Source organism: Eptatretus burgeri, chromosome 4 (genome assembly GCF_056783735.1).
Source record: "Eptatretus burgeri isolate ZD-2024b chromosome 4, Ebu_testis_v1, whole genome shotgun sequence".
NCBI classification, from domain to species: domain Eukaryota; kingdom Metazoa; phylum Chordata; class Myxini; order Myxiniformes; family Myxinidae; genus Eptatretus; species Eptatretus burgeri.
This window is the reverse complement of record NC_140964.1, coordinates 17,407,223-17,428,212: the sequence shown is the minus strand read 5'-3', so window position 1 is coordinate 17,428,212 and position 20,990 is coordinate 17,407,223. Positions and strand designations below refer to the sequence as shown.

The window sequence follows — 20,990 nt, the reverse complement described above, 5'->3', positions numbered from 1 at the left end:
GCTTTTCTTCAGCTTCGATGACATTCGCTCCACCGCCCTGCATCTGGCAATTGAGATGGTTGAGTGCGTCGAAGATGTCAGCCATGTACGCCAAGGCGAGGATGAACTTTGATTCTTCGAAATGAGTTGCATGGCGATGCTGGTGCTCTCGCAGAAACAGGGATAATTCTACACGCAAGGCAAAAACACGCCTCAGTACCTTCCCTCGTGATGACCACCGAACGTTAGAGTGGTACAGAAGGACTTCGAATTCAGAGCCGATTTCATTACACAGCTCTTTGAAGATGCGATGATTCAGAGCACTGCTTCACACGTTAATCACAGTTTCAACAACGATTTTCAGAACATCGGCCAGTTCTGGAGGCAGAGTTTTTGATGCCAGCGCGTGTCTGTGCAGGACACAGTGCGTGACGATGACGTGTGGTGCATCGGCCTTCACCAGCGCTCCAAAACCGGAGTTGCGCCCCAGCATGGATGGAGCCCCGTCAGAGCAAACTGCAGACACCATGTTCCACGAAAGACTGTTGCTTCTGAAGAAGTCAGAAGGCTTATTCACGTCAAGCTTATTCAGGTCAGGCCACAGGCTTATTCACGTCAGCTGCTTTTGTCATCGTTGTGAGAGGCTTGCAGAATAGAAACTCTTCCGTGATCTCGTCTCCCTTGACATAACGCACAAATACGATGAGCTGGCTCAAATTATAAACGTCGGTGGTCTCATCGAGTTGAAGGCTGAATTCCGTTGGACTCGCGACTAAATTTGCAACTACCTGGGCGATGATATCATCGCTCATGTCGTCGATTCTGCTGCTGATGGTGTCAATTGAGAGTGGAACAGAGACAACTTTTCTTCAGCAGCTTTTCCAAGCATGATGTTGGCCATCTTCAGCAATGCCAACGCTCCCGATTTCATCGGGAGGCTTCCGAAAATTCACCCAAACTCCCGCCCTTACGATCACTATCCTTATCCTCCCGAACTTTTGATATTTTTGCACTGTTCACTAATCAGAATGTACTAGTATGAGAATTGAATGAAAAGCATCGTCTGCTACGTATAGCATGTGGTAACTCCATAACGTTCGCTGCTAACAAATTGTACGTAAAAAATTGCAAATTCAAATGAGGAGCAGCGAAACATTGGGTCTGGATCTCGCTTATGCGATCATGCACTGAGATTTAGTGCATGCGGTATGTGTGCAATACAGTGCATGCGGTATGTATGCACAGTGTATATGCATGCGATACGCTCACTGCATGCAGCTGGGCCCCGTACCAGCCCGGCGGTCGCGACCACCGTGCGGTGTTTAACAGCCGCTAGAGTTCTACGAGTCGCGCTGCAGCTGTGGAACATCGACTTCGAAGTTACCGATGCTTCAAGCCCTCGATGTTGATTACGAAATGGCAGAAAAGAAGCTTACGAAGACCAAGAAATGGTCTCAGAAGTACAAGACCGAATACAGTCTCCAATACCCGTGTATTCGAAAGTCTGAAAGAGGAATTCATCATGCGTATTGTACAGTATGCAGCGTTGATATTTCAGTTGAGCACGGAGGTCGCGATGATATTCGGAAGCACGTTGGAAGCAAACGGCACACAGACATTGCAAAGGAGAGATCTTCGAGCACGAGTACCGGTACACTTCTGAATTATTTCACCAAACAAGGGACAAGCGAGGAAGAGGATGTTACCCGAGCGGAACTTCTCTTTAGTGGATTTATTGTGGAACATAACTTGCCCATATCAGTCTCAGATCATGCTGGACCTCTATTTCAAAAGATGTTTCCAGATTCAAAAGTTGCTTCAAAGTATGGATGTGCAAGAACAAAAACTTCAGCAATAATTGGTGAGTTGTCAAATGTTACTGCTTCATCTATTGCCGATATTGCTAGACTAACTCCATTTAGCCTAGCTACAGACGGTAGCAATGACAGTGGTGAGGCCCAGCTATATCCTGTCCTGATTTCGTACTATGACAACAGTGCTGGGATTGTGAAGCAAGGTTTGCTAAGTTTGCCTGCGTGCAAACAAGATTCCACTGGAGAAAACATTTTCAAACTGTTTGATCATGAGTTCAGTGACAGGAAAATTCCGTGGGGAAATTGTGTTTCCTTTTGTGCTGATAATGCCTCTGTCATGGTGGGCAAGCACAAAGGAGTCGCTGCTTATATCCACAAACAAAATCCAGAGTGCTACATCATGGGATGCCCTTGCCATATGATGCACAATACGTCCAAGAAGGCGGCTCAGGCCTTACCCATTGAATTAGATGACTTTCTCATCGATATTTACTACTACTTGGACAAAAGTAGTAAACGCGTCAAAGGAGTGAAAGCACTGCAAGAACTCTGTGATGCCCCGACACACAAGATTCTGAAGCATGTCGCAACAAGGTGGCTGTCCCTTGGTCAGTGCCTAGACAGGCTGATTGAACAGTGGGAGCCACTTCGCCTCTTCTTCAAAGAAGAAGTACGAAGAAAAATGCAACCAACTGTCGCCAAGACTCTAACAACGAGCAAGAAGGACGGCACTGTATCTACTGCCAGTACTGGCACTGCAGGATCAAGCACTAGTGGAGCAGCATTCACCACTACCACTGCAGTATCTGCTGCGAAGAAGACAGCAGGGACAGCACCAAAACCAATGCTGAGAGCAGGTAGCATCACCGGCCCTTCATCACGTTCATCTACAAAGCAGATCCCTTCAGAGTCGAGAAAGACTGTGATAGTCCCATCTACAGGCAAAGAAGGACCCAAGTTAAGTTCTGCTTTTGCCAAATCACTTGATAGAAGCTCAGCAAAACCTTCGAATCAGAGGTCTTCTTCCTTGGCTGCACCTACCTCAAGCTCTCTCCTCAAACGTAAAATTGGATCTGGTACTACGAGTGTGACCTCTTCTGCTGGCAGTAAACGCAAGTGTGATCACCCTGCGGCTAAGTGTACTCCGAGTTCTACAACTAAAAGCGCATCTTCCTCAAACACTGTGCAGGAATCTAGAGAAAAACGTGTCAACAGGATGTTCTTGTCTCCACAAACAAAACTCTATTGTTTCTTCCTTCGATATGCTAACAAGCTTTTTGAGAAGGGGAATCTTCTGCTCCAAAGAGACGAACCCTGTATTCATCTCCTGCACGGAGAATTGAATGGTCTTCTGAAAGATATCTTCGTACGGTTTTTGAAACCATCGGTGTCATCGGTTGCTCTGGTAAATGTACCCTTCTCTGACAGAAATCATCAGAAGAATGATGAGGACCTCATGATTGGGAACGATGCCAAACTGTATATAAGGGAACAAAGGAGTCTCAAGAAATCCACCTTCACTCTGAGTGAGTCAGACATCCAAGGTTTCTTCAGTGCAGTTCGCTCATATTATGTGAAAGCCTGCAATTACATTTTCAAAACCTGGCCGCTAGATGATGAATTAGCCAAGCATGCTCAGGTGCTGGATGTTAAGCTTCACCAAGAAGTGGGGTTTGACTGTGTGGAGTTTTTCATCAAGAAATTCCCCTGTCTGTTCAGTGGCGGTGATAGTGACATAGACAGTCTTGAGAGTGAATTCGCTCACTACCAGGCAGACGCCTCCATAGCTACAATTGCTACTGAGACAGTGAGAGTGGATGAGCAGTGGCATCGGATTTCACAGCTCACAGATCCCTGCACTGGTGCCAAGAAGTATCCTAATTTGAGCAAAGTGATGAAGGGAATCTTGGTCATTCCTCATTCGAACGCATCATGTGAGCGGGCACTCAGTCTTGTACGGAAGAATCATACTGAATTTCGTCCCAATTTGAGTGTCAAAACCCTGGAAGCTCTCTTAATTGAAAAACTAGCTCATAGCACCCCTTGCTACCAGAGAGAATACAGCAAAGACATAATCAGAAGGGCTAAAAGAGCCACACAGCTGTCATTCAGCAAAGCTGCCATGGAAAAAGCAAGCAGCAGTAGTACCAGCCAGTAAGGTAAGAAAAATATTGCTTCTTTTGTGCTTTTTGTTAATCTTTGATTGTCCCCTAACTTACTAATATTAACATACATGTAACATTAAAAAGTGCACAATTTTCCCCTTTTTTGTTCAAAAAGTGGGAATTCTTAACATGTTAAATGCTCCAAAATAGGGCTCAGAGGGCACTAGAGAGCGTCTAGAACCCTAGAGCTTCCAGGGCCCTAAGGTGGGCCCTGGACCCCGCCGCAAGGGTCGAGCGCGCCGCGCTCGAGATGTGCGCTTCGCGCACATTATTTGGTGTTGGTTGCAAATCCTCCCTAATTCTGATTTCCAAAAGTTGGCATCTCTGCATCTTCAATGCAGCCGGTTTGATGAGTGTTTCGCCAACGGTGTGTGGTTTGCCCTGTTTTGCGATTAGATATGCAACTTCATATGAGGCGCTGAGGATCGGTTTGTCAATTGGAATGAAGTTGGGAGTGCACAAAGTATCCCTTGCGTCGAATCGAGCTCTTTGGAATTTGAATTAATCTTGCGTTGCGTCCTTGTACTGTCCCTCGCCGTGCAATTTTATGAAGTATTCCTGTAATTTCGCTGGTACAAGGCTGGAATTGTTCAACTTCACATAGCAAAGCATGTATTGAGGATGCTGATTTCCGTCCTGCTCTGTGGTATACGTGAACCCATACCGCACGTAATCCTCCGACCATTTCCTTTTCTTACTTGACATCCTGATCCTGAAAAAAAAATAAAAAAAAATAAAGTTACACTGAAAGCAAATAATAGCAAAATTGCAGTGTGTTTCGGAGGGCTTTCACCGAACCCCTGAGACTGGCTCACCGAACCCAGGTTAAGAACCACTGGCATAGGAGGAAGCACCAACATAACAACCGTATAATATTTTTCTCTCCAAGTAGGGATTGTGGGTGGAGTCAGGCTATCTGTCCAACCAATGGGTGGAATGGAATCACACACACACACACACACACACGCACACGCACACGCACACGCACACGCACACGCACACACACACACGAGCGTATGGTATTATTATCGAGATTATATGCAGGACATTTTGTAAGCAGTGAAGATTTTATGAATTTGGCATTTCAATCTCTTTCTTGAGCGCTTCTGTTGTGGGTAATCGTGTGAAAGAATACATTGAAATATTTTGTGTTACATTTTGTTCTGTTGCCCTTCCAAGCAGTTTCCTTCTCTTTTATCCTCAGGGCTCTGAAGATGATGCTTCCAGCATTAGTGACCTTGCCGATGAAGGACGTCATAGTTCTTCACGTATGCTCAACACTCCACAGAACTTACTTGATTTCTCTTATCTTGCAGCAACTTCACCTTCCCCTTTTCCACTTTGGTTTAAAAAAAATTAAAGAAAATTCTTCCTTTGCATTTTGTTGAGGCAGAATAGGACAACACTTATCAACTCACTGGTGTTTTATTTACCAGTGGGGGAATGATCAATTACTATACTGTGCAATGCTCTTTAAATTTGTTTTACCGGCATTTATCTACAACTTGAAATTATACCCATCTTTTCATTCTCTCCCTCCTTCCCCACTTTTCTAGTGCGCCCACTGTCTGGATGCTCAGATGATGCGAGTCCCTTCCGTACGGGCCGGCGCACAGAGCTTCCTGCATTGGCACCACAGCACAGCACAATTGCATTGTGGGATGTGCTGCGTAGGAACGTGGGCAAAGATTTGTCTCGCGTTACCATGCCCGTGGAACTCAACGAACCACTCAATACTCTGCAGCACCTCTGTGAGGAATTGGAGTACAGTGACCTGTTGGACCGTGCAGCTGAGACGGAGGATCCTGTGCAGCGCATGGTGTGTATAGGACACCTCAGAAACATGCCACAGTTCACGAAAAAAATGTGTTTTGAAATTGAGTATTTTGCATTAATTATTGCTCAACCATCTTCATTTTGGTGGTCCAGTCAAAAATGATGGAGGAAATCAACAGAACATTGATTGAGGTATGTTTACTGCCTGAGAAAGCAAGGAGAAGCTCACAACGAAGAGTTATTGCCCCTCCTTGCTTCCGACAGTGGTTAGCATCCTTCACTCAATGTCCTGTTGATTTGTAGTCTTCTTCGGGGTCTAAGAAACTCTGTGGTACCATTAAAAATTGGGGTCGCCAATTGTGGAAGCAAACCCAACAACAGAAATAAGTCTTCCTCTGTGCTATCGGGAGAGGCAGAATGACATTCATTATTTAAATATTGACAACAAATTTCCTTTAGTAATTTCAATTATTAACCTCCGCCATCTTCGAAGATGGATGGAGGTTACTGTTTTCACCCCTTTCTGTTTGTTTGTTTGTTTGTGAACAGTATTACGGAAAAACTCCTCGACGGATTTCGACGGAACTTGGTGGGGGGGGGGGGGTTAGGTTTGGTCCAAGGATCATGCCATTAAATTTTGGACTTGGTCCCCCCCCCAATAAAAAATTGTTAGAGAATTTTTTTTTGTATTTCTACATGTTTTAAGTGATTTCCAACCCCCCCCAAAAAAATTGTTACCCCCCCCCAAAAAAATGAGAATTTTTTTTTTTGCATTTCTACATGTTTTGTGATTTCCAATGCCCCAAAAAAAATTGTTAGAGAAAAAAACATTTTCTTTTGCATTTCTACGTTTTAAGTGATTTCCAACCCCCCCCCAAAAAAAATTGTTCGAGAAAAAATTATTTTTTTTGCATTTCTACATGTTTTAAGTGATTTCCAACCCCCTCCCCCCCAAATGTTGGATAAAAGAACTATAACTGTCAGCACTGTTGACATCATATTTAATGAATAAGATATAAGATTCACTTGAGTGACCCAGCAGCATTGGCAGCGGAGGTTTTGCACTCTCCCGAGTGCTCCCCCTCTAGTTTACTGTGTCGTTATCTGAAGTTGATTATCTTTATTCTTCCCTGCCTGCACCCTGTAGGTGCTTGTTGCAGCATTTGCTGTATCGCTGTATTCCTGCACTGCCACACGTGCCTCTTGCAAGCCCTTTAACCCACTCCTGGGTGAGACTTACGAGTGTGAACGTGAAGATCGTGCCTTCCAATTTATTGCTGAGCAAGTAAGCTTTATGTCATAGCTTAATACCAGTTTGTACAAGTATTTTGCTCGAAAGGATATCCTATAGATACTGTATTGGTATATTTCTTTGGCATGCGTATGAGTGCAAATGTCAGTTTATTTGCCACATGGGAAAATTGGGTGTTTGGGTTGATTAAAACACCCCCTTTTGAAGATAATTAATGGCCTTATTTAATTATATCCTTGATCAGGAGCATCCTCGGCCACCTCGCTCTCTAGGGGTGCAGGGCGTATCCTGGGTTACTCCGCTATGGTCTGAAGCCAACATGTTTTTTTGGTCTCCACAACCATGCCTTGACTCGGAACAGGCCACAACGATTTCTTAACGATAGAGTTTTTTTGTTTTTTTTTCACTTTCCTCACTCATATTATTTAATGCCTTCGATATATATATATATATATATATATATATATATATATATATATATATATATATATATATATATATATATATATATATATATATGTAAATAATGAAACACATCTCACATTGACCGAATGTGTTTGGAGTTCCTCCATGTTGGTTCGGGCAGTGAAAAGCTTTAACTGACATTTTGTGTTCTCTCTGGATTGATATATTTTTGAATTGAATTTTGTCAATTTTTCACTTGAATTCCATATTTATAGGATTATATTTAAAAGGTAAGCCTTTGTGGTTCTCCTTTTTGTGTAACTTATCCATGCGGAACTTAATAAGGAACTTGGAACAGGCCGTGTGTTGCCATGCAGGAGTGGGGGGCGACTCACCCGGTGATTTGACAACGTTAGCGGGAAACCAACCATTACCTTTTTAAATGTGAAAAAAAAAAAATTTAACTGACGCTTTAATGGAGTCTGGTAAAGCCTGGAACGTATGACGTCAATAATTCATGCTCGGGTAACACGTTACCATAGTACAGCCAGGATGGAGGTACGTACATACGTACAGGTCCAGTTGGTTTTAACTCTTAACCCCAGCAACTTACGAGCAATCATGTTTTCCTTTGTCCTTGCAGCTGTTTCTAAAGCAGTGGGTCATCTTCATATGAACCGGGTTTGCTTTAGAAATGTTATGGAGTTTCTCTTTGTGAGTTTCAAAGCTCATAATACCAGATTCCCGAGTCATTTGGCTCTGTAGTTTTTACATGAAAACATGTTAATACGGCAATTGTTTTTCCATAACACACGAAGATTGGCAGCTGTTTATAAAGATTAATGTTTGTGCACATCTCCTCGAAACATTAATGTAAATGCAACATTTTTCGGTGAAAGCGGCTCAAGGTTTTTGGGTTATATACAGTATGTACTGTAGTCGGTAATCCCACTGTTTCCAATCTGCCAATTCCTGAAAGTATGTGTGTGTGTGTGTGTGTGTGTGTGTGTGTGTGTGTGTGTGTGTGTGTGTGTGTGTGTGTGTGTGTGTGTGTGTGTGTGTGTGTGTGTGTGTGTGTGTGTGTGTGTGTTGTTCATAAAGCACAACATTTTGTCTCTGCTAACTCCCCTCCCCAAAAGCCCTCTCTCTGTCCTATCCTCACTCAGCCCCATCCCAATACAGTGCAGCACCTTCCCACACATTTCTCTCTGTCTCTTTCTGACTCTCTCAGTCTCCGCACATGTCCGGGCAGTGATTATGTCCGGATGGTATTTGTCTCCGGACCTGTTCGGACCGTATCTGTCTCCAGAAGGCTTGGCTCCAGAAGTGTTCAGAAGGTTTTCTCTCCGGACGTGTCTGGGTGGTGTTTGCCTCCGGGCGGTATTTATCTCTGGGCGGTATTTATAACATGACCGGTAGAAAATGGATATCAGACATTATTTTGTTTCCTTCTTCAATGATATTCTATGCAGAATCATTTTGATGAGACGGTATGAATCGTAATTAACGCTCCACAGCACGTCTGCTTTCCCTTCCCCCACCCCTCCTCACTCTCCTTCTCCTTGCACTCCTCATTCCCCCTCCCACCTCTCTTCCCCCCCCTCTCTCCCCCACCCCTCCATCTCTCTTTTCTCCTCTTTTTCTCCCCCCTGAGTACTCCCATCAGAGAAGCGACAAGTGGTATTTGCTCGTATACATACATATATACTTGTAGTGGGGGTGCCTGGCATTGTCAGGCAAGACTGGGTCCCTTCCTCTGCCTCCCATGATTAGTGTAAGCTTGCTTTGGACCTTCCCACTCTCTGGGGACGTGCACAGTGCAAAAACGCCAGTTGTCTCCACAGCTGACTTGTAATACCCTCTACCACGACCACCGAGTGGCACAACACGACACACACTTACAAAGATAATTTTTTTCAACTGCCCTCCTGAACCCCTGCAACGACACATGAAACCAACTAGCCCATGTTCACCATGAGGTCGAATTTGGTTCGTGTGCCAAGAGTGGTGGCAACTGGCCAAGTTGTTTTGGCATGATTGGTGTTAAACACACACACACACACACACACACACACTGACATTTATTTATGAGATAGCTCTGCAGTGAGTCCTCGCTATACATCGTCCCGCTGTACGTTATTAATGCTCCGTTAACGATGTCGAAAACGTTATTTCAGTTGAACACCGTTGATCATTTACTACCTTTTGTGGGCAATACGTCTCATGTTTCGCCACACGTTTATGTTACGTGAAACAACTTTCGAAATTGTAAACTGAGGGGTCAGTGACGCGGCACCTTCCTGCTTAGCACGCTGGGAATAATAATTATAAAAGTAGAAGAAGAATAATAATAATAATAAAAAGAGCAATCAGAGCTTGCAGACCCTCACCAGGACTTGTGGTGAGGGGAAAAGCACCCTCCACCAGGGGGACAAGAACATGTCTGGTGAAACAAAATAATAAATAATTAACCCTCATGCCAACGTCAGACTTATTTAATCTTAAGGCCTCTCTCTCACATGCGTGACAGAATGGAAACACAGAGAAGTCAGGACATGAAACAACCTTGAGGCCTTGCTTGTGCCTGGTTTTGGTATTTATACGTGCCTGTGTGTGTCGCCTTGAGGTGCTCTGTTTGTCCTGCGATCTCCCGGCTTTGTCACCACAGTGCACCACAGCACACCACGAACAGCCATAAACTTTGCAGAGAGGGCTGCAGGACCAGGGAGCTATGGGAACCAAACCTGGGCACAGAGAGCAGGAGGTCGGGTGGAAAGCAGTTCCATGGGGGAGACAGGTCCAGGAGGTGGTTATGAGCAGAGAAAGGTTCTACGGATAATGGCCAGAAGACAAACCTGCGAGCCTCTACCCATTGTGTGGCCTCGGGCCACTCATAGCGCGCCCATTGGCCACTTTCCACGGGGGGAATTACCCTTGCCCTCTCAGAGTCTCTGACGCGGATGAATCTCGAAGCCTACCTCACTCGTGGAGACATGTATATATATATATATATATATATATATATATATATATATATATATATATATATATATATATATATATATATATATATATATAAATATATATATATATATATATATATATCTTCTTCTTTCAGCGAGCTCCCGTTAGGGGTCGCCACAGCGGATCAACCGTCTCCATTTCGCTCTATCCTCCACATCTTCCATTGACACTCCAACCACCCGCATGTCCGCCCTCACCGCATCCATGAACCTCTTCTTTGGCCTTCCTCTTCTCCTCCTGCCTGGCGGCTCCATCTTCAACATCCTTCTCCCGATATACTCCGCTTCCCTCCTGTACACATGTCCAAACCATCTCAATCTCGCCTCTCTCACTTTGTCTCCAAACCGTCCTACCTGCGCTGTCCCTCTAATATACTCATTTCTTATCCTGTCCATCCTCGTCACTCCCAACAAGAATCGCAGCATCTTTAACTCTGCCATCTCCAGCTCCGCTTTCTGTCTTTTTGTTCGCGCCACCGCCTCCAAACCATACAACATAGCTGGTCTCACGACCGTCTTATATACTTTCCCCTTCACTCTTGCAGCTACCCTTCTGTCACAAATCACTCCTGCAACTCTTCTCCACACACTCCATCCTGCCTGCACTCTCTTTTTCACTTCTCTCCCACACTCTCCGTTACTTTGGACAATTGATCCCAAGTATTTAAACCCATCCACCTTCCCCACCTCAACTCCTTGCAACCGCACCATACCACCACCCTCCCTCTCATTTACGCATATGTACTCCATCTTGCTCCGACTGACTATCATTCCCCTTCTCTCCAGTGCGTACCTCCACCTCTCGAGGCTCGCCTCAGCCTGCTCCCGACTCTCTCTACAGATCATGATGTCATCCGCGAACATCGTAGTCCATGGAGACTCCAGTCTGATCTCGTCCATCAACCTGTCCATCACCATTGCAAACAGGAAAGGGCTCAGAGTCGATCCTTGGTGCAATCCCACTTTTACCGTCATTCCTACCACACACCTCACCGCTGTCACACTGTCCTCGTACATATCCTGCACGATCCTCACATACTTCTCCACCACTCCCGACTTCCTCATGCAATACCACAACTCCTCTCTTGGCACCCTATCATAAGCCTTCTTGAAATCCACAAACACACAATGTAACTCTTTCTGGCCTTCCCTATATGTCTCCATCAACATTCTCAAAGCAAACATCGCATCAGTGGTGCTCTGTCCTGGCATAAACCCATATTGCTGCTCACAGATCGTCACCTCTCCTCTCAACCGAGCTTCCACTACTCTTTCCCACAACTTCATGGTGTGGCTTAACAACTTTATCCCTCTGTAATTTCCACAGCTCTGCACATCACCCTTATTCTTGAAAATCGGAACCAGTACACTTAATCTCCACTCCTCCGGCATCCTCTCACTTTCCAAGACTTTATTAAACAATCTGGTTGACAACCCCACTGCCATCTCTCCCAAGCACTTCCATGCCTCCACTGGTATACCATCTGGACCAACCTCTTCATAGCAGTCCTCTTCATAGCAGTCCTCTTCATAGCAGTCCTAACTTCATCCTTAATGATCCACCCCACTTCCAGATTCACTCTCTCCACCTCTTCCAACCTTCTCTCTCTCCCATTTTCTTCATTCATCAGCTCCTCAAAGTACTCCATCCACCTTCTCAACACACTCTCCTCGCTCGTCAGCACATTCCCATTTGCGTCCTTTATCACCCGAACCTGCAGCACATCCTTCCCAGCTTGGTCCCTCTGTCTTGCCAATCGGTATAAATCCTTTTCCCCTTCTTTTGTATCCAACTTCTCATACAGCTCGTCATATGCCTTTTCCTTGGCCTTTGCCACCTCTCTTTTTGCCTTTCGCTGCCACTCCTTGTACTCCTGCCTACTTTCTTCATCTCTCTGACTATCCCACTTCCTTTTCGCCAACCCCTTCTTCCTTATACTTTCCTGTACTTCCTCATTCCACCACCAAGTCTCCTTATCTTCCTTCCTCTGTCCAGATGTCAGACCAAGTACCTTCCTAGCTATCTCCCTCACAACTTCTGCTGTCGTTGCCCAATCATCCCACCCATCTTTACCACCATCCAACACCTGTCTCACCTCCTCCGTAAATTTCACGCAACAGTCTTCCTCCTTCAGCTTCCACCATCTGGTCCTTGGTTCAGCCCTCACTCTTCCTCAACCTCACCTCTAAAGTCATCCTACAGACCACCAATCGATGCTGTCGAGCTACACTCTCCCCTGCCACCACCTTACAGTCACTAATCTCTTTCAGGTTGCATCTCCTGCTTAAGATGTAATCCACCTGTGTGCACTTTCCTCCACTCTTGTACGTCACCCTGTGTTCCTCCTTCTTCTTGAAATACGTATTTACCACTGCCATTTCCATTCTTTTTGCAAACTCTACCACCATTTGCCCTTCCACATTTCTCTTGTTGAGACCGTTCCTACCCATCACCTCCTCATCCTCTTTATTCCCTTCCCCAACATGCCCATTGAAATCTGCTCTAATCACCACTCTTTCATCCTTGGATACACTCTCCACCACTTCATCGAACTCACTCCAGAAATCTTCTTTATACTCCATCTCACATCCCATATGTGGGGCATATGCACTGATGACATTCATCATCACCCCTTCAATTTCCAACTTCACACTCATCACTCGGTCAGACACTCTCCTCACCTCCAATACCCTCTTGACATAATCTTCCTTCAGGATTACCCCGACACCATTTCTCCTCCCATCCACACCATGGTAGAACAGTTTGAAACCACCTCCAATGCTCCTTGCCTTACTCCCCATCCACTTGGTCTCTTGTACACACAGTATGTCCACCTTTCTTCTCTCCATCATATCAGCCAACTCTCGCCCTTTGCCAGTCATCGTCCCAACATTCAGAGTTCCAACTCTCACCTCCACACTTCTACCCTTCCCCCTCTCCCACTGCCTCCGGACTCGCCTTCCCCGTCTTCTCCTCCTTCGCCCAGCAGTAGCACAATTTCCACTGGTACCCTGCTGACCACCGGTACCGGTGGTGGTCGTTGGTAACCCGGGCCTCGACCGATCCGGTATGGAAATTCGTTTTGTTGTCCGCATAGTGATTTGGCATAGGTTTTTACGCCGGATGCCCTTCCTGACGCAACCCTGGTCGCCTCTTACGACACACAGGGATATGGTACACCTATTCTAACCGGGGCATATATATATATATATATATATATATATATATATATATATATATATATATATATATATATATATATATATATATATATATATATACATACATACATACACACACACCAGATATGGTCCTACCAGCCCAAAAGCGGCATGACACTAAACATCATGTGCACCACAACTTCGCCTCCAATTCTGAATGGCTTCTGCGAAGCAGATACATATATTTGTCCATTGTTTATGTATTCTTGTGCAACGACGTGTCCATAAATTACTGTTCCAAATTCAAACGATCGTTAAAAAAACAAAACATGGGACACAACGATGTCTTGCATACGTAAGAACATTTCTCAAAGTTTGATTGTTGAGATTTGTAGATCATCATCAGAACCCAAGTGGACATATGGGGACTGCGCTCGAATGACTCACGGACGTGTTCAACATCACTTTAGCTTGGCTGGCCCGCTGCCTTCTTCTGTGGGGTGCTACCAGTCTCCATAAACTTTTTGTGTCTCCCACGCATCGTTTTTATCGATGGTAGATGCTTCCTTAGGTCGCCCAGAAGCTTCATTGAATCTGTCTAGCTGATTTGGTCTCCATAAATCTTACCGTTCATTGACTAACCCAGTCAGTGTGGACCCCCGAGTCGGCATGTGGAGAATTACATTTCTGGTGTGAAGCCCGTCGCTTGGCCGTGTGCGGCATGCCTCCGTGTGTGCCCGTCGGTGTTCGACTTGGGTAACCCACTCTGGGGACAGTTCTGGGCGGGTGGTTTGACTGGGGTGGTACACCTGTCAAACTGTAACACAGATGTCCTAAGGAGAGCTCAGAGAGTACGGAAACCTCCCACGGAGCAAAAGGGCCAAAGTTCACTTTTTCAGTACAAATATGGACCATGAAATTGTGGCCTTGCGATCCTTTTGACCTTTTGTGTTTTAAGCAATAGGTGTCAGAAATGTTACCACATGGATACCTGGCTTGTGGCGGCCAAGCATCCCAGAGCAACGTCGCCTTTTGATCCTTCGATGTCGGCTCTTCCTATCATTACGAAGCAGAATTTGCCAAGCATTGGATTGTTCACCCACCAACAGGAAACGTGAGCTGGGTTTCGACCACCGTAAGACAGGTTGGTTTTACCCAAATGAAGCTGTTGTTGCCGGAACAGTTGCTCAGTATGAGAGGAAACGCAGGTTCAGACTCTTGCCATGTGCATCTGGCTGAACAGCTATCGGCAGTGGTTGAGCACCCTGCTGGTGAAACTATCTAAACCCAGGATCACTACTCACCTCCACTCATTTGTTCCTCTTTTTTCCGGCCTGTGCAACGAACTTCCACATTCGCTTCAATCTGATTCTGCCTTTCAGATCTTCAAGACGACTGTTCCACCACCATCTCAGATCATCCCCAATCCAAAACCATGATATTTTCTACCCTCGATAACTCCCTATCCACTACCTATCCCAATCCTTCCTTCTTCCAAATTTCCAGTTTTCCCTCCTGAGAGTTTCCTTCTATATCAATCTTGTCCACCCCATGCATCCTCTCTACTGTTGGTGCCCCCCCCCCCCCAACTGTTCCTTTTGTCCTGTTGCGTCCCAAACCATTCAGTGTACTCGTACTAACTTTTCCATGAGCCTTGACTATGTATTCAAAAAAAAATGCTTTTTTGTGGGGGGGATCCATTTGCATAAATGTGACGTCACATATCATAGGAGACACCTGGAAACAAAAAAAGTAAATTAAACTTTTGAGAAATGTTCTTTCACATGCAGCAAACTGCATCGTTGCATCCCACCATTAAAATTTTTTTATTATGGTTTGGTAATTTACCATTTGGAATGGTAATTTGTGTATGCCCTGTACATCCCAGTCATATCATTGTTAGTCATGTATAACTTTTCTTTAAAACAACTGTCTCGTTGTGACCTGTCTGCATGTTATCTGCAGGTGAGTCATCATCCACCCATCTCAGCCTGCCACTGCGAGTCTAAAAAGTTTATCTTCTGGCAAGGTAAACTGTCTCTTTCAATCGACATGTGCACACTAGTTCCATTGTGTTTTAGTTTTGAGGTGTATTATTTTGTTGGAAGAGTTTTTTTTTTGTGTACCAAGTCTCGGTTTACGGAAGAGCAAGGTGACGGGGGTTATAAGACGGTGAGCAGTGGGACAACGTGCAGACGCAAATAAATGCGGATGAACGAACAGGACGAGGAGAGAGAAGTAAGAAGGAAACATGTAAGAAACATGTAACAGCTTGTAAGAGGACGTTAATGAGGAAAGAAAAGATCAGGGGTAGGGATATGGAGGATGGCCTGAGGTTTTGGTGCACTAACATTGTCCTAGTCCTGGAGGGAAGAAGGATTGAATAGGCTGAGCATGCTTCATTCACCTTTCGGTAAGTTTCGCAGAGATGCAGTCTTAATGTAGCAGAGCACATGGGACGTTTTATTTAAGGGAACAAGAGCACTTTGATTTGTCCCAACAGCAGTACGAGTCATTCAGTACACTCGAGGGTGGCCTGTCTCCCGCAGGGCACAATAATCAAAACATTTCTGCAAGATGGCTGATGAATATTTTGAAGAGTGGTCACCATTCTGAGACTGATGATATTTCTCCCTTTTAGTGGACAACCTGCTTGCCCATCTTAATCTCGCAATTAAATAACCTTTCAGTTGCCGTCCAAGAATGCCGACAGATTATTGTGAGAAGTTCGGACGCAGATCAGCTGCGTCGTGATTAGAATTTAACGTCTTACCAGAAAGACGACTCCACTGCTTGGAATGTAAACTTTTTCATCAAGTTCCATGTTGGAAGAGGTTTGCTGTGTAGTGGTGGGACAACTACAACATGCGTACTTTGGTGTCCCTGACTCCAAAAGAACTCTGCAATAAGCGGCTGTGTGTCGCGATGATCGTCGTACATGTTGCTCTGAAATGTTTTTGGAGGTTTGCGATGGGTCCGCACACACAAAGAGGTTGAGAATCACTGGTCTAGAATTACCTCTCATGAGCTACAATCAAGGTGTTAGCTTGCAAGTTTCCTTTCATGAAAGATATTCAAGTATGACGGAAAGGGTTTTTTATTTTTAATGAGAGAGGGCAATAAGCAACTTTATTTAAAATGCACACGTTGTGTATGACAGCATTGGTGGAGCATGCAAAAGTTAATTTCTGAAAATGAAAACATGAACACTCATGTCAAGATGCAAGCACAAAGAGGCAGAATTGTGTCTACTGCCGCATGTTCACGTAGACAGTGGCCACTTTAGAGGCCGTAACCACCTGTCCTTGCATTTTTTTTTTAACATTGAGCCTCACAGACAGGCAAGTCGAGAACTTTAAGATATAAAGTTGCATGGACTCCCGTATTGGAATTCTGATCACTCATTTAAAAAAAAAAAAAGCTGGCTGTCATGCCGTGTGTGTGTGTGTGTGTGTGTGTGTGTGTGTGTGTGTGTGTGTGTGTGTGTGTGTGTGTGTGTGTGTGTGTGTGTGTGTGTGTGTGTGTGTGTGTGTGTGTGTGTGTGTGTGTGTGTGTGTGTGTGTGTGTGTGTGTGTGTCACAAAACTGATGCGTCCACAAAATTATGTCTTGCAGACATACGGTGGAAGAATAAGTTTTGGGGAAAGTCAATGGAGATAATTCCTATTGGAACGGTACACCTGTCTCTGCCCAGGTATCACTTACATGTCCTATTGTCCAGCACCAGATAATGGAAGTCGCAGTGGAAGACTTTCTTATTTCCACAAACACATGTTTGGCTTGGCTTGTTTATGTTCAAGTCTGAACCCCTCGCTCATGATGCAGGGAACCAAGAGTTAAATTCCATGTACTATCTCTATATGTGTTTGACTATTGTATACTAATGTCTTTGTGTTTCATTAGTTCATATCGGTGAACATTGATGTGGACTTGTCTTTGTCAAGCATGTGATGCATGTATTCCATGAGCCTCAGGTCAATGAAAAAACAAGCAAACACAAAGCTAACCCAAAAGTGGTACAGTGGGTCTTGCTCTTCCATGAGCTGTGCTCTTGGAGAGGGTGAGGGAGGGAGAGGGAGGGACTAAAAATGTGTCATTTTGCTGCAGTCTCCACAAACTTGTCCATCTCCCTTCCATTATCTTTTATCCCTGCAATAAGGCTCGATTCTTGTATGAAGACAAAGGTTATTATGCATATTGTATTGAGGATCCATAGGCTCGTTTACATCACGTCTGCAAGGCCATTTGGGACACACAGGGTCAACGTTGTGTTCACACCAACTCCATTTGGTCATGGGCGAGTCGCTGGGCAACAAGAGTCACCTGCTTCAATACACCCACCCAGGGCCGATTTGGGCTCGCACAAGCGGCCAGTCAATGTCATCATGGTGACATCATCACTAGTTATAATAAAATCATGAGTGCCCTTACAAGGAACTTAAATGCAGGAAGGGGCCAATAAGCCCATGAAGCCTGCACGAGTTTAGTTTTTTTTTTGGATGCAGCCCGTCGCTGCTTGGCTGCATCATTTTCTGGGGGTGCGGCTGTGCCGCTGATGCAGTGCCTATTACCAGCACACTGGTACTCATTCAGCCGATCTCAGAATGACAGGCCGAGTCAACCTTACCTGGTGTTAATTCAACAGGATGACGGAAATGAACTCAAGACTCTCGGACCTCTCCTGCACTAGTGTTGGCAGCCTCTTGTTCTTTGTCCTTCACAGCAGCGTTGACAATTGTCCATGCTCTATCCTTTTTAAATGCTGAGGGTCAAGCAAGGAAGCAGCTCATCACATTTTTAGAGACTTTCGTACAACTAAGCCAGGGTTCGAACTGCTGACCTCTCATTATGCCAACCAGTCTGGTATGCTCAGATTATCTGGTCTGGTATGCTCAGGAGAGAGCACCATATGCTCAGATATTTATAATGTGCATTGTAGTTTTTAATTTTCACTTTATCATCACCATCATCATATCATACTAGAATGTGCAATTTGGTGTCTCTGTCTGTCTATCTATTTTTGACTACGATACATTTGGTCATTACTTATCCAATCTCAACCAAACTTGACAGGGGGACTGAGGTTCACACGATGGAGGTTGTAGCGACTTAATTTGCCCCTGCCCCTCCCCAAGGGGGTTTTCTGTCTTGGAAAAAATCCGTCTTTAAGTATATATCAGTGTTAAGATAGATAATCATCGCGTTTTTGCAAGGCCACTTCCAATAACAAAAGTAACTATAACAGTAATCAGTAGAGCGCATACCTCCACCAGGCTGAACAGTTTACGTTTTGTATCCCATCGATTGGCCACATTTGCTGACCTCAACCAAAATCTCATTGGCTTCTTCTTATAATCTAACCAACTCATTCACCAAATTTGGTCATAATCCATCCACAACTTTTTGAGATATTGTACTACACTGTATATTACTTTTGGCACCATTTCTCAATGGTGAAGAATCACTTTTGAAATTAATTTTTTTTTTTAGATCTTCACCAAAATCGAATCTGTTCATCCTGGTCACTTACACAACCTGTCAACCAAGTTTTCTTCGAATCCATCCACAGCTTTTTGAGATATTGTACGACATTGTTTTTAACCATTTTTTCAATGGTGAAGAATCACTTTGAAAATTCTAGTTTGCGGATCCAGATGTTCACCCAAATCTCATCAGTTCCTCCTTGTCACACACCCAATCTATCCAACAAATTTCGTACGAATCCGTTCACAACTTTTTGAGATATCCTGTTCACAGACAGACAGACAAACAAACAAGCCGGTAGGCGGCAATGGGTCGCCGAGCAGGAGGTAAAGTATTCCATATATCACAAAAAACGGAATGTATTTGATAGAGCATCACCTGTAGATCATTCGTGCCAAATTTCATAACCCTACGTGGGATAATGGCTTTCGGAATTGATGTCGTGTGAACGGTACCGATTTTGAAGGTTTTTCGGTTGTTGCTGGGGAACCAAAGCGTCCCTAGCAACCATCACAATTTCCAAAGCACGAGGTCATAAGATGTACCTACCACCCGAGTTTGGTCAAAATCGGCCCACGTTTACTACCAATTATGCTGATGACAAACGAACAAACAGACAGAATTACTAACAATAAGGGTCACCTATTTCGACGACCCAACAAACAAGAAGACCGTGCACAGCACGATATTTGCGAAATCCATAAAACAGATTTGACCTTAAAAATAATTAATGGTTGAATTCAATGACCAAATATGCAACTCCTCTTCAAATTTCAAGTCAATCAGATGAAAATTGACAATTTTAGAAATTTGGCCTATGTTGACCTTTTTGGTCGACATTGACCTCAATAATAATTGGTGGTTGAATTCAGTGACATGATATGCAAATCTTCTTCAAATTTCAAGTCATTCAAATGAAAAGTGAGGATTTTAAAAATTGCACCTCAGTTGTTGACCTTTTGACCTCAAGCAATCGGCTTCTTGCTGAAGACAAACTCTACCAGGTGGGGAAGTTTTGTGAAGATCGGTTTAAAATTGTGACCTGCAGGCTCTTGACAAACAAACAGAATAATGCACAAGACCAACCAATATGCTTTTAAAATCTTTGATTTTTGCAAGTAATACACAGACAAACAAACAGGGGTGAAAAGGATCTCCGTCCACCTTCAGCGGGGAGGTAATAACAACACTAATGATAACACGGATGATAATAGCATAATATTGATGTTATTGCAAAACAATATTCATCCTGACAAGTCTGGAGACAGCGATGATTCACGAGCAATGTACATGGTTCGCCTTTTTTATTTTTTGACCTTCGAGGGAACGCCACGGGCAAACTGGCGGGAATCGGGAAAAACGTAAATGATGAAAGTTGTAGTACTCGAAGAGCACTATTTGCATACCAACTTTCATTCGAAACAGTTGAAAACCCAGGAGCTCGATGCCCAATTTATTGATTTTTTTTGACATTTTCTAGGTTCGTGACCTTGTGACCTTGACCTTGGGACGAAAATGAAAAATCGAGCTCAGTGGGGCTATGCAGGTGCCATTGGGCTAACCAAATACCGAAACCCCTACAAGATTCGACAAACCCCCTCAGAGAAGATGCAATTTGAAACTGGCTACCCCCTAAAAACACATGTTTTTTGGGTGTGGCTCCGCCCATAATGGGCGCACCAAGCCCATTCTCAGGAAAACACAACTAGATCATGATACAAACCTTGCATCCTAATTTTATCAAGATCGGATCAAAACCCACGGAGCTATGCTCGGGACAGACAGACAGACACACACCCATAACGAATATAGTGGTCACTTACTGACTCGTGAATCAATATCCTATCTCTCGAAGGGGTTTTTCCTCCTTGAATAAACATTGTGTTAACGTGTACAAATAGCTTTTCATGGGGGCAGCTTTACCAGAAGTA

At 44.4% G+C, this 20,990-nt stretch overlaps 1 protein-coding gene across 19 annotated transcripts in view; it reads left to right on the top strand.

Moving 5' to 3' along the window:
* The window catches only part of LOC147027556 (oxysterol-binding protein-related protein 6-like), a 185,148-nt gene that overhangs the window by 150,644 nt on the left and 13,514 nt on the right, over positions 1-20,990 (top strand). For 17 of the 19 annotated variants that reach the window (XM_085877054.1, XM_085877064.1, XM_085877058.1 and 14 more), the window contains 5 exons: positions 5,163-5,226; positions 5,515-5,777; positions 6,882-7,019; positions 15,542-15,605; positions 17,191-17,269. In XM_085877054.1, coding sequence (XP_085733180.1) covers positions 5,163-5,226; positions 5,515-5,777; positions 6,882-7,019; positions 15,542-15,605; positions 17,191-17,269 — 608 coding nt within the window. The remainder of the gene's footprint in view (positions 1-5,162; positions 5,227-5,514; positions 5,778-6,881; positions 7,020-15,541; positions 15,606-17,190; positions 17,270-20,990) is intronic. The other 2 variants (XM_085877062.1, XM_085877063.1) reach the window with 2 other exon arrangements.